Here is a 13,517-nt window from a genome sequence, read left to right as displayed (position 1 = left end):
GATAAAATACAGGAAATAGTATAAGGGCAGACTAGATGGACCATGAGGTCTTTTTCTGCCGGCAGTCTTCTATGTTTCTATGTATACCGCCCCTCTCTGAGGACTCGGAGCGTCTCACAGCATGTACAGAAAAACAAGAAACAGTAATAGCAATACAATTAATAATACATTAAAAAAATCTTTAAAATTCTAATTAAAAAATACTATCAGTACCATTCATTCAAAAATCAAACTAAAACATTAATTGGTCGGTGGGGAGATCTAAGGGCCCCAGGCCTGGCAGCAAAGATGAGTTTTTAAACTCTTTTGGAAGGTGAGGAGGGTGGGGGCATACGAATCTCCGGGGGGAGCTGATTCCAGAGGGCCGGGGGGCCGGGGCCCCCACAGAGAAGGCTCTTCCCCTAGGCCCCGCCAGCTGACATTGTTTGGTCGACGGGACCCTAAGGAGACCAACTCTGTGGACCTCATCAGTCGCTGGGCAGAAGGCGGTCTCGGAGATAGTCTGGTCCGATGCCATGTAGGGCTTTATAGGTCATAATCAACACTTTGAATTGTGTCCGGAAACAAATCTGCAGCCAATGCAGTCCGCGGAGTGTTGACGAGATATGGGCATGCTTTGGAAGGCCGAAAACTGCTTGCATGGCTACATTTGTATGCCGCTCCGAGTCTCCGGAGAGGGGCGGCATACAAATCTAATAAATTAAATTAAAATTAAATTAAATTAATTTTGGACAATTTGAAGTTTCTGAACACTCTTGAAAACAAGGACTGAGAGTAACACAATATCAATATTCCAGTATTTGGGGGGCTGCCATAAAAAAGTGGTGGCGGGTTTTCAGCCTGTTTCCTGAAGCCTCTGGAGGGTGAAATGGCCTTCCCCAAGACCAAAAACCAGCTGGCTAGCCTGCACATGCATGCTGGAACTGACAAAAGGCAATTGATTGATTGATTGATTGATTGATTGATTGGACTTATATGCCACCCCTCTCTGTGGACTCGGGGCAGCTTACAACATTTCAGTAAAAATACATCACAATTTATCCAACGCAAATCTTTAAAATATTCCTCATTGCATTTGTTTACATCTATTTCGTCTCATCCAAGTAATGAATCTATTTCAAGGGCCTCGCCTGCCCTCCAATAGGGCTCCATGTGCCACCTGTGGCATGCATGCCATAGGTTTGCCAACACAGGTGTAGAATCTCCTGTTCAAGCAGTGGGTTATCTGCTGGCACGCGAGCCGTTGCCCTAGCACAGCTCCAACGTGCATGTGTGTGCCGGCCAGCTGATTTTTAGCTCACATAGAGGCTCTGGGAGGGCATTTTTGGCTGGGATGAGGGAGGGCGTTTTTACTCTCCTTCAGCTCCATGGAAGCCTTTGGAGCCTGGGAAGGGTGAAACACGAGTCTACTGGGCCCACCAGAAGTTGAGAAACAGGCCATTTCCAGCCTCCAGAGGGCCTCCAGGGGATGGGGAAGTCTAGTTTTCACCCTCCCTAGGCATTGAATTATAGATGTGGGCACTTGCACATGTGCAATACTGCACACGCATTCTCTTTCGGCACCCAAGGAAAAAAAGGTTCGCCATCACTGGACTAGAAGCTCTATTTCCAGCTCTATTTTGCTTGACTGCAACCTCCCCTCTCCCCGCCGCCGGTGCCGCCAAAGCTGTCTTCCTTTGAAGAGAGGCCACTCTGGAGCTTCAGAACATGCATTAACCAGAAACAGGAGTTGGACCCCAGGAGCAAAACAAGCAGCGGCACACGCTCCCTGTGGCACCTTGCACCCACTCAAAATGCCATAAAGGACACCTGGTTCACAGCTCTCTTCTTTGCTGGCTATCAATTAACTCAGGGTTAGGCGGGGGAGACTTGCTGCTTGGCCAGCCCTGGAGCCCTCTGTCCCCATCCGTTCAGCAAACGTGGAGCTCTCCTGACTCAGTTCCACCTGCAGGGCCTGGAAGCTGACTGGGCTCTCTAAGGGTGGCCCAGTTGACCTAAGACATGGGTGAACAGTGCAGTCAGGTGGTAGGGAAAGCAAGTAGAAGGCTTGGCTGCATAGCTAGAAGTATAACAAGCAGGGAGATTGTGGTCCCGCTGTATAGAGCGCTGGTGAGACCAAATTTGGAATATTGTGTTCAGTTCTGGAGGCCTCACCTACAAAAAGATATTGATAAAATTGAACAGGTAAAAGGCGGGCTACAAAAATGGTGGAAGGTCTTAAGCATCAAACTTATCAGGAAAGACTTCATGAACTCCATCTGTATAGTCTGGAGGACAGAAGGGAAAGGAGGGACATTATTGAAACATTTAAATACGTGAAAGGGTTAAATAATGTTCAGGAGGGAAGTGTTTTTAATAGGAAAGTGAACCCAAGAACAAGGGGCCACAATCTGAGGTTATTTTGGGGAAAAGATCAGAAGCAACGTGAGAAAATATTATTTGATGGAAAGAGTAATAGATGCTTGGAACAAACTTCCAGCAGATGTGGTTGGTAAATCCACAGGAACTGAATTTAAACATGCCTGGGATAAACATAGATCCATCCTAAGATAAAATACAGGAAATAATATAAGGGCAGACTAGGTGGACCAGGAGGTCTTTTTCTGCCATCAATCTTCTATATTTCTCTATTTCTATTCCTTGTCGCCACCACTACCGGTTTGGTTGCACTCGCAGCTCCGGGAAGCAAAAAAACACCAAAAATCGGCAAAATCTCGCACACGTAAACATCCTAATGTGCCATGTGAATGAAATAGTATATTTTGGATGTTCGGTAATAGTAAATAAATAGGGAAATTGAATCTCTTTGAGGCGAGGAGAGGCCAGGCACCCTAACCCTAACCCTTGACATGAATGACATCAAGTTGGCCACCTTTAAATCAGTCACATGACCTTTAAGCCACCACCACCCCCAAAATAAACCACGCCCACAGTCTGGTAGTAAAAAATTTTGTAGCCCTTTACTGGCACAAGTGTATGTTCTTTCAGCATCTGAGGAAAAAAAACTGGCCTAGACATTTCCAATTCTGGCTGGGCTTTGGGTAGGCAGGGCTCTGTGAAAGGCATAAATCCTGTACATGCAATGTGATGGCAACTCTCTGCCTGCCACTTCTCTGCCTGTTGTGTGAACTGGGACGGAACCCTGTTCATTCAGCACCAACAGATGGGGCAGAAATGGAAAGGGAGGTAATGGGTGGTTTTCTCTGACCGACGATTCACCCAAAACCTCTCTTTTGCAGTTTGTGCTGGCCATGGGCAACTACCTGAACCACGGGCAACCTCAAGCCAACAAAACAACCAGCTTTAAAATCAACTTCCTCACAGAGGTAAGTGGCTTCCATACCTGGCTAAGTGGATCCTCTGCTTGGGTTAAAGCAGTATTTCTCTCTCCCCCACCAACCCCCCGTAGGAAAAAGTAAACACTTCACACTCCCCTCCTAACTCTCTGCCAGGGCAATTGTTTGCAAGATTCAGCACATTTTTGCTGAAAAAACTCAAGGGGCTTATCAGCCTGATTGGAGTGTAACATGTTTAAGTGATGCCTTGTTTATTTGGCTTCATCCGGAGAGGGGCAGCATACAAATCCAATAAATTATGATGATGATGATGATGATGATTATTATTATTATTATTATTATTATTAGACACAGTAAACATCCCGGTCTTTCCTCGTCTCCCACCATAATCACAACGAAGCCAAGTGCTACATAACCTCCCTCGTCATATTTCCTCATCTTAGCTTTCGGAAGCCTTACGTTTGTCTCATTATCTCCATCTCTCTCCTCCTTTCTTTCCATCCCTGTTAAGTATTTTTCCACAGTGTCTCTTAAGGGTTTGTTATCTGCACTTCATATCTCCATCTCTGTGCCGTGTGCTATTGTTCAGTGCAAAAAATACCTAGCATGTTCCCTGGTGTCACCCCCGCTAGAATCACTCGGCTGCACCCCCGGGGGGGCACTATTTGAGAAACACTGGGTTAAAGTGAGAACTTGTGTCATCAAGACTTTAGCAACCACATCCTCTCCTCCAGATGAGGAGTAAGACCACATTTCACTGCAGGTCTCTCAATGATGCCCCCATCACTATTGTCACCCAGAGCAGAGGTCTCCAATCTTGACAATTTTTGACTTGTGGACTTCAACTCCCAGAATTCCTGTCAGGTGTGCTTCCATTCAAAGTCCAGGAAAGAAAACCCCCAACTCCATTTGATAGAAATGAGTATTCCAACCTGAGATATTAGAAGACTGCTACCATGTCTCCCCTGGTCCTTCTTTTCATTAAACTAACCATGCCCAGTTCCTGCAACTGTTCTTCATATGTTTTAGTCTCCGGTCCCCTAATCAGCTAACATTGGAGCACCATCTTTCAGCTGTGGCGAGGAGGGCGTTTGCCCAGGTTCGCCTGGTGCACCAGTTGCGGCCTTTACTTGGATAGGGAGTCACTGCTCACAGTCGCTCAGGCCCTCATCACCTCGAGGTTCGACTATTGCGATGCTCTCTACATGGGGCTACCCTTGAAAAGTGTTCGGAAACTTCAGATCGTGCAGAATGGAGCTGAGAGAGCAATCATGGGCTTCCCTAGGTATGCCCATGTTACACCAGCACTCCGCAGTCTGCATTAGTTGCTGATCGGATTCCGGTCACAATTCAAAGTGTTGGTTATGACCTATAAAGCCTTACATGGCATCGGACCAGAATATCTTTGGGACCGTCTTCTGCCGCACGAATCCCAGCAACCGATTAGGTCCCACAGAATTGGCCTTCTCTGGGTCCTGTCGACTAAACAATGCTGTCTGGCGGGACCCAGGGGAAGAGCCTTCTCTGTGGTGGCCCCGGCCCACTGGAATCAACTCCCCCCAGGGATTAGGACTGCCCCTACCCTCCTTGCCTTTCGAAAGCTCCTGAAGACCCACCTTTGTTGCCAGGCATGGGGAAACTGATATACCCCTAGCTATTATAGTTTATGTATGGTCTGTTAGGTTGTGTGATTGTTTTTCTTTTTATAATAAGGGTTTTAAATTGTTTTTTAATATTAGATTTGTACATGGTGTATTATTGTTGTGAGCCGCTCCAAGTCCTCAGAGAGGGGCGGCATACAAATCTAATAAATTATTATTATTATTATTATTATTATTATTATTATTATCATCATCATCATCATCATCATCATCTTTGTTGCTCTTCTCCGCACTTTTTCTAGAGTCTAATCTTAAAGTCTCTAATTTTGAAGCTTCAAATACTGCAAATACTGCAAATGTGAATGCAGCTCTTAAAGAAGCACAGCATCCTCTTTTCAGCCTAAACACAATCAGGCGGCGTTAATGAATGATCCAAGCAGGCACTGGGCTCTCAACAGGTCCAAAATGGGTTTTCTAAATCATTTCCAAATTGCTGAATTACTGCCTGATGATTTACATGATAGAAAATGTTCCTCTACGGGTTTGCAAAGTAGATTGCAGAAAGTGGATGCATGTTCTTAACAGCTTGAAGAAAAACTAGGTTTTTTTCAACTTGGGGAAGGGGATTTGTCAGTGAGCAAGGAAGGCAGTAATTTCCCCCCTTTCGGCCTAAAAATGTTCTTCCGTTTTGAGGCAATTAGTGGCAAATATCTATAGGGAGATTTGCACTCAAAGGCTCATCCTGGACATGTGACCCGGGGTGGGTTCTAACCAGGGGTGAGCTACCATTCCCCGCCCTACTGGAACGAGCCGGGAGTGTGCCCCCGTGCCAACCCCCCTGCATGCGCCCTTGTGTGGGATTCAGCTTCTACGCATGCACGGAAGCAAAAAGATCCAGTACTTTTTTACAGGAATCGCTCCGGTTGCGCGTGTACGGCGCATGCACGCCCAGCAGCAACCAGAGCGAGCCTGTGCACTCTGTTTTCCCGGGAGGAACGATGGTTCCAGCCCTTCTGGTTGTTGCCCACCACTGGTTCTAACTTACCTCATTGCCAGTTCGATTCCTTCACGCATGCACAAAACATTATATTAAAAAAAGCTGAAAACAAGATGGCGACACACAGCTTCTACATATGTATAGAAAGAAAATATATATATATATATATATTTAAGATAGTGGCACCCATGGATCGGCACCATGTGAACCAGATCTGTAATATTATCGTGATGTCACCATTGGGTTGCTACCTGTTTGGGCAAATGGCAAATGGCTAGGCTGGATGGAGATATTTACAGCTTGGTCAAGGTCAATGGCTTTGGCAGACCAGATGTGAAAGCTCCACGTGAAGATGTGCCCATATGACATCGGGGGAGAGCATGGGGATTGGACGATTGTGAGCGAAGGGATTTGGAACTACTTCTGTATTACTTCTATCTGGAGATTCGTACCATCCCCTCTCCCAGCCTTCCGAAAGGCCCTAAAAATTCAGCTTTACCGGAGGGCCATTGAGCATCGACATCTCGGTCCGGCCTAATCGATGAATGACTGATGGATGAGTGGTTTTTATTTTGGGGTTTTAACTTTTGTATTTTATTTTATTGTTGTTTGCCGCCCTGAGTCCACAAGGAGATGGGAGGAATATAAATGTGACTAAATAAATAAATACAATTTATGCGCCTTTAGCCTCAAATCTTGCTTTTATTTTGTCGCTATCATTTCTCATTCAGTAAAAACACATCATTCTGGAGTTGGAGATTTTCTTACTTGGGTTTTGAACGGGAGCACACCCGACACTGTCACTGATCAGTCTCCTTTTTCCTCTTTCGGCTTTATTCCAGCTGAACACAACGAAAACCGTCGATGGGAAATCCACGTTTCTGCATATTCTTGCCAAATCGCTTAGCCAACATTTCCCAGAGCTCCTGGGCTTTGCCAGGGATTTGCCCACAGTGCCACATGCTGCCAAAGGTAAATCACAAAGGGTGGGGCTTTTTTCTTCTTCTGACATCACGTGGTTTAAGGCAAACAGGGATGGAAAGAATCAGTGGGTCTCCCAGGTCTGCCCGTTTACTACTAAAACTCTTGTTCCCATGACCTTTAACTGGGCGAAACGACGCAATGTAGGTAATGACTTTTGAATCAAGTTTGAATCAAATGCACAAAGGTTGCAATTATTTTAAATTGAAATGGTTTTATACTGATTCATGTTCATTTTTGTTATAAGCCTCCCTGAGTCCCTAAGGAGTTGGGCAGCATAGAAATATAACACATAATATGATGTGATGTGACATAATTATAATATAATATAATATATGTATATGTATATGTATTTGTATTTATTAGATTTGTATGCCGCCCCTCTCCGAAGACTCAGGGTGGCTAACAACAATATAAAAAGACAATGTAAACAAATCTAATATTAAAAACAATCTAAAAATATAATATAATATAATATAATATAATGTATAATATAATGTATAATATAATGTATAATATAATATAATATAATATAATATAATATAATATAAATAGACAGACAGACAGACAGACTGACTGACTATTTTGCAGAACACATCCAAAATCTCAAACCCATAACCTTCTGGAATTGGAATTTGGTGGATTTTATACAACATTTAATGACAAAAATTACCATAAAGCAGTTCATTAAAAAAGTACAAAATGTTATAAAATATTTCCAGTGGTGATGTTTGACTATGTACTTCAAGATGAACTTGCTTCAAGTCAGATAGCACTTAGACTTTATTTACTGCCCCATAGTACTTTTCAAAAGGAGTCTCCAACCTTTGCAACTTTAAAATTTGTGTACTTAAATTCCGGAATTTCCCAGCCAGCATAGTTTTTTTGAGATACACTGGTCTGGTGTCAGGCCAGCCCTGCTAAGGTCCGTAGGAAAGAAAGACCCTCGACTCCCTTTCCTTGAACTTTACTAATGAAGTGGTTGCAGCAAAAGAAAGGCTAGATCTGAATATTTCTGTGTAAAGGTTGCAATTTCCCCCTTTCCTCCCTCCTTGACTAGTTCGTCATTGCCCAAGAGGCCTCTAACTTTGGCAATTTTAACTCATAGGGATTTCTTTCTCCAACCAGCACATTTCCCAAAAAAATCTGGGTTCTAATTTTATTGACCTTGGAAGGTTGGAAGGCTGAATCAAATGGGCTAACTTGCAGAGTGCATCCAAAATCTGGGATTCATGACTGTGGAATTGGAATTTGGCAAACTCCATACAATAATTTATGACATAAACCTTATTGCAAACACTTTGTGGCATAATACAGATATGTCGTAAGATATTGCCTGTGCTGCTGTTTGACCAGTTCAACACGGGGTTAATTTCAAGGCGGTTCCATCTCTTGAGTGTATCGCAACTTTTGCAGTCAAGGCAGGACATTAGAAGTCTGGTCATTCTTGAAGGCAGTGTAGAAATATCGCTGGAAGGATGATTCAATAGCTCACATGTGGTCTAGTTCATTTCCAGCCTTCTAACCCAGATGGAGAAAAAGGAAGAAAATACAATTTTGTATTTACAAAGGGAAGTCGCCTAAAATCAAAGAAGCTTCACAGGCTTAATCATAGAAGTTATTTTCACAGAATAGGCAAGAGGTGCCCAAAGTGTCTTGCGAGAAAGGAAAAACCACAATAAAAGGTTTGGGAATATTACCCATTGCAGAGACCAGGGGTCCCCAAACTTGGCAACTTTAAGACATATGGACCTCAACTCCCAGAATTCTCTAGCTGGCTGGAGAATTCTGGAAATTGAAGCCCACAAGTCTTAAAGTTGCCAAGTTTCAAGACATCTGACATAGACAGATCATGCAATATTAGCGCTGTTTCTCTACCTTGACCACTTTAAGTAAGTAAGTAAGTAAGTAAGTAAGTAAGTAAGTAAGTAAGTAAGTAAGTAAGTAAGTAAGTAAGTAAGTAAGTAAATACTTTATTCTCATTGTATGTAGATAACAGTATTTATTTATTTATTTATTTATTTATTATTCATTTATTCATTTATTTATTCATTCATTCATTTATTTATTTATTTATTTATTTATTTATTTATTGGATTTGTATGCCGCCCCTCTCCGTAAACTCGGGGTGGCTAACAACAGTAATAAAAACAGCATATAAACAATCCAATATTAAAACAGTTAAAAACCCTTATTATAAAACCAAACATACATACAGACATACCATGCATAAAATTGTAAAGGCCTAGGGGGAAAGAGTATCTCAGTTCCCCCATGCCTGGCGGCAGAGGTGGGTTTTAAGAAGCTTACGAAAGGCAAAGAGGTTGGGGGAAATTCTAATCTCTGGGGGGAGTTGGTTCCAGAGGGCCGGGGCAGCCACAGAGAAGGCTCTTCCCCTGGGTCCCACCAAGTGACATTGTCTAGTTGACGGGACCCGGAGAAGACCCACTCTGTGGGACCTAACTGGTCGCTGGGATTCGTGCGGTATACCCTTGCAAAGACCAATTGTATGATGCCAAAGACCAATCATGCATAACAACCCAAAAGAACATGCTTAACCCGCCACAATTTCCCACCGCAACCATCCAACATCCACACAACAGACCAAGCAGCATTGTCCACCAGTTCACTGATGGTGATTCCCTAGTCACTTCAAGTCATAGCTAGAATTCTGGGAGTTGAAGTCCATGCGTCTTAAAGTGGCCAAGGTTGAGAAAACACTTCCACAGGGTAACCATTACACCGTCCAATTTGCATAAGCAAAACAGGGCCTTTCCATCGTGAGGAACTGAGACTCACCAGAGAGACTCATCCCACTGTCTCATCTAAGACATGCCACCATTCCTCCAGCACAATATTTCTCAGTCACGGCAACCTCACGAACTACATAAGCCCATGATGGCGAACCTATGGAATGCATGCCATAGTTGGCACGCAGAGCTATATCTGCCGGCATGCTAGTTTAGCTTAAATGTGCATGCGCGTAGTGGTGAGCTGATTTTCAACTCATGTGGAGGCTCTGGGAGGGTGTTTTCGGCTTCTGGAGGGCCTTCAGGGGGCGGGAGAGGCCATTTTCACCCTGCCGAGGCTCCAAGAAAGCCTGTGAAATCTGGGGAGGGCAAAAATAGGCCTCCTGGGCCCACCAGAAGTTGGAAAACAGGGAAGAGAGAGAGCATGGGGGGTTCATGTGTGCATGTGCAGGGATGGGGCAACATGGGGAGGGTAACATGCACATATATATTTTATTATTCTATTCTGTTCTTCTACTCTACTCTACCCTACCTTACCCTACCCTACCTTACCCTACTCTACTCTACACTATTATTCTATTCTACCCTACCCTACCCTACTCTACTCTACTCTACCCTACCCTACCCTACTCTACCCTACCCTACCCTACACTAACCTACACTACACTATACTACACTATACTATTTTATTATTCTATTCTATTATTCTGTTCTACTATACCGTACTCTACCCTAGTCTACTCTACCTTACTCTACCCTACCCTACATTACCCTACCCTACCCTACACTATACTATATTATACTATACTATACTATTATTTTATTCTATCTTCTACTTTACTCTATTCCATACTATTTTATTATTCTATTCTATTCTACTCTATTCTATTCTGCTCTACTCTACCCTACTCTACTCTACTCTACTCTACTCTATTCCATCCCATCCTATTCTCAAGGGCAGAGAGACCTTTCCTTTCTTCACAAAGAAGGTGATGAGAATGAAACTGTTGACATTTTGGACCATTTTTTTTCTCTCCTTAGTGAATCAGAGAACGTTAACAACTGACCTCAACGACCTTCATCGCACTGTCCACGAGATTGAAATCGCCTGCCAGAATATGGTGCCTTCATCACCTGAGGACAGATTCGTGCCTGTGATGGATGTATCTTTTTTTGCCCATCCCTAGCCAAGAACAAGGGGGGGGGGAAGCAAGTTAGGTTGAGAGATGGGGCGGACGGAAGGGAATATCGGAGAGGTCAGTTAGCTCATCTTTGGATCTTCTGGATCCAACCTTGGCAACTTTAAGACTTGTGGACTTCAACTCTCAGCTTTGCTGGCTGAGGAATTCTGGGAGTTGAAGTCCAAATATCTTCAAGTTGCCAAGGTTGGGAAACACTGTCTAGTCGATGGGACCCAGAGAAGGCCAACGCTGTGGGACCTAATCGGCCACTGGGATTTGTAATACCAACATTTCCCCCGAGAGCTACATGCCTTACCCTCCGGATAACCCTCCTACATCCCTCCACTTCTTCTCCGCTCCCTTCACTTTCTCCCTCCTCTTCCTCCCTCTTTGACCTTCACCTGAGTCATTCTCATATTCACTCACCTCCTATTTTCTTTTTCTTACCTGGAATAATTGAGAATGTCAGAAGGTGTCAGTTGCCAGGCATTTAGAATCCGTTTTTCTTCGTGATGGAAAAAAAGCAAGCAAGGCATCGTTTGTCCATCCTTAGCCCCCTGTTGCAGGCCTTCCTGGAGAGTGCAGATCCCACTGTCCGGTCCCTGGATGATCTCCAGCATAAAGCCATGGAAGAATTCAGGAAAGTCTTATCCTTCTTTGGGGAAGATTCCAAAGTCACCACCTCTGAGGATTTTTTTGGCATTTTTGCCGAGTTCATGAGCAAATTTGAGGCGAGTATGGGGCTTTTATTCTACTTTGCTTACACCATGGTTGGGGGTTTGATCCACCGGGTGCGTTTTGTTTTATTGTTCGCTTTGCGCCTGGAGGATAAGCATAGGGCAGGGGTCTCTAACTCGGTTTCATTGAGGGGTGGGCAGGATGGGATAGGTGGGGCCAACTCAACATTACTCATGTCGGTGGCACCTGTGGGTGGCCAAGTGCTAAGGCAGGACTTCCTCAGACTCTCCCTCCCTCCCTCACATTATAATCTCCTTCCTTCCTTTTCTTCTTTTTCCTTCCCTCCTTTCTCCTTCCTTCCTTTTTTCCTTCTTTTTCCTTCCTTCTTCCTTCTCCTTCCTTCCTTCCATACTTCCTTCCTTCTTTCCTTCCTTCCTTCCTTCCTTCCTTCCTTCCTTCCTTCCTTAAAACCCAAGATCTCCTGAGCCACATAATAACATACTAATTTAATAAGTTACTCACATTCAATAAAAAGATATTGTAAAAAGCAATTGTGCTAAAGTACGCAGAAGCAAACCATGGTAACCAAGTGTTGGGTTTTTCCATCTCTTATGCTGAGCAGTTACACATTTGGGCTTGTTTCGTAGCCCCTCTAAAAAGGATCCAGTAGGGAAAACTGGGAGATGTTTGAGGGAGAGGGGCCAAAGTTTTGGACATGTCCTGGCATCCCCCACCCTCTTTTGTTCTCTTGCAAAGAATTTTCTGTACATCACGTGGCCAAAGGACTAGAGAAATGAATGTCCCACACTGATGCCACTGCAGTAGCAGGTCGCTACTGGTCAAGGATGCTGCACCATAGAAACATAGAAACATAGAAGACTGATGGCAGAAAAAGACCTCCTGGTCCATCAAGTCTGCTCTTATACTATTTCCTGTATTTTATCTTAGGGTGGATATATGTTTATCCAAAGCATGTTTAAATTCAGTTCCTGTGGATTTCCCAACCACGCCTGCTGGAAGTTTGTTTCAAGTATCTACGACTCTTTCAGTCATATAATATTTTTTCATGGTCCATCAGGTCCAAAAGGTTGGTGAGCCCTGCTCCAGACTGCCTTGTTTGCAACTGCAGCTTCCAAACTATTTTTGTACAAACTGTGGCAGGTGACAGGAGGCAGCCTGGCAAACGTCAGGCTGGAGAATCCAGAAGCAGAGCATTGCTCATCAAACTTGCCTTTGTCTTCTCTCTACACACCTACAGTGCCGTGAACTGGGTTGGGTTGACTTGTGTCTCCTTCTGGGCCAGATGTGAAAATGCAGTGTTGGGGTTTTAAATCGCCTTAGTGGCCTAGAACAGGGGTCTCCAACCTTGGCAACTTTAAGACTTGTGGACTTCAACTCCCAGAACTCACAAGTCTTAAAGCAGTCCTTCTCAAATAGTGGTGTGATGCCAGGGAAACACACGTGGTCCCTCTTGATCGATTCCCCCAGACGGACTCTGAGCAGCGTACAATAATAAAAAGTATACAACAATTAAAATCCCAATAAAAACAATCAATAAACACTCTGCCGAAGCAGATTGCTGTAGCTCAACGGCTCTGGGCCTGCCGGCAAAGCCATGTTTTTAAGGCTTCCATAAGGCCAGGAAGGTGGGAGTGGTGTGGCTCTCTGGGGGTAGTTGGTTCCAGAGCAACAGGGCCGCCACAGAGAAGGCCCTCCCCCTAGGATGTTAAATATATGATGGACAATTACAAAGGAAATGGCAGTATTAGTTAAAAGGAACGAGATGAGAGAATTTAGAGAAATAAAAGAAATAGCGATAGAAGGATGTGACACAATGGACAATACAAAACTGGTATTGTAACGAGTCTGCGGAGAGGGGCGGCATACAAATCTAAATAATAAATAAATAAATAAATAAATAAATAAATAAATAAATTAAATATTGTGGACCATATTCAATTTGAGATTATGGATAAGAGGATGAATTCGGCCAATGAAACTAATCTGCGGGAACTGATGGGACGATGGGACAA

General features: G+C 43.9%; 1 protein-coding gene across 1 annotated transcript in view; it reads left to right on the top strand.

The window, feature by feature from the left end:
• Positions 1–13,517, top strand: part of GRID2IP (Grid2 interacting protein) — an 89,221-nt gene that overhangs the window by 74,918 nt on the left and 786 nt on the right. Inside the window, exons 18-21 of the mRNA XM_070760223.1 lie at positions 3,240–3,326; positions 6,737–6,866; positions 10,667–10,788; positions 11,373–11,597. Coding sequence (XP_070616324.1) covers positions 3,240–3,326; positions 6,737–6,866; positions 10,667–10,788; positions 11,373–11,597 — 564 coding nt within the window. The remainder of the gene's footprint in view (positions 1–3,239; positions 3,327–6,736; positions 6,867–10,666; positions 10,789–11,372; positions 11,598–13,517) is intronic.

This window comes from Erythrolamprus reginae, chromosome 9 (assembly GCF_031021105.1).
Source record: "Erythrolamprus reginae isolate rEryReg1 chromosome 9, rEryReg1.hap1, whole genome shotgun sequence".
NCBI lineage: Eukaryota > Metazoa > Chordata > Lepidosauria > Squamata > Dipsadidae > Erythrolamprus > Erythrolamprus reginae.
This window is presented reverse-complemented; position numbering and strand designations above follow the sequence as displayed.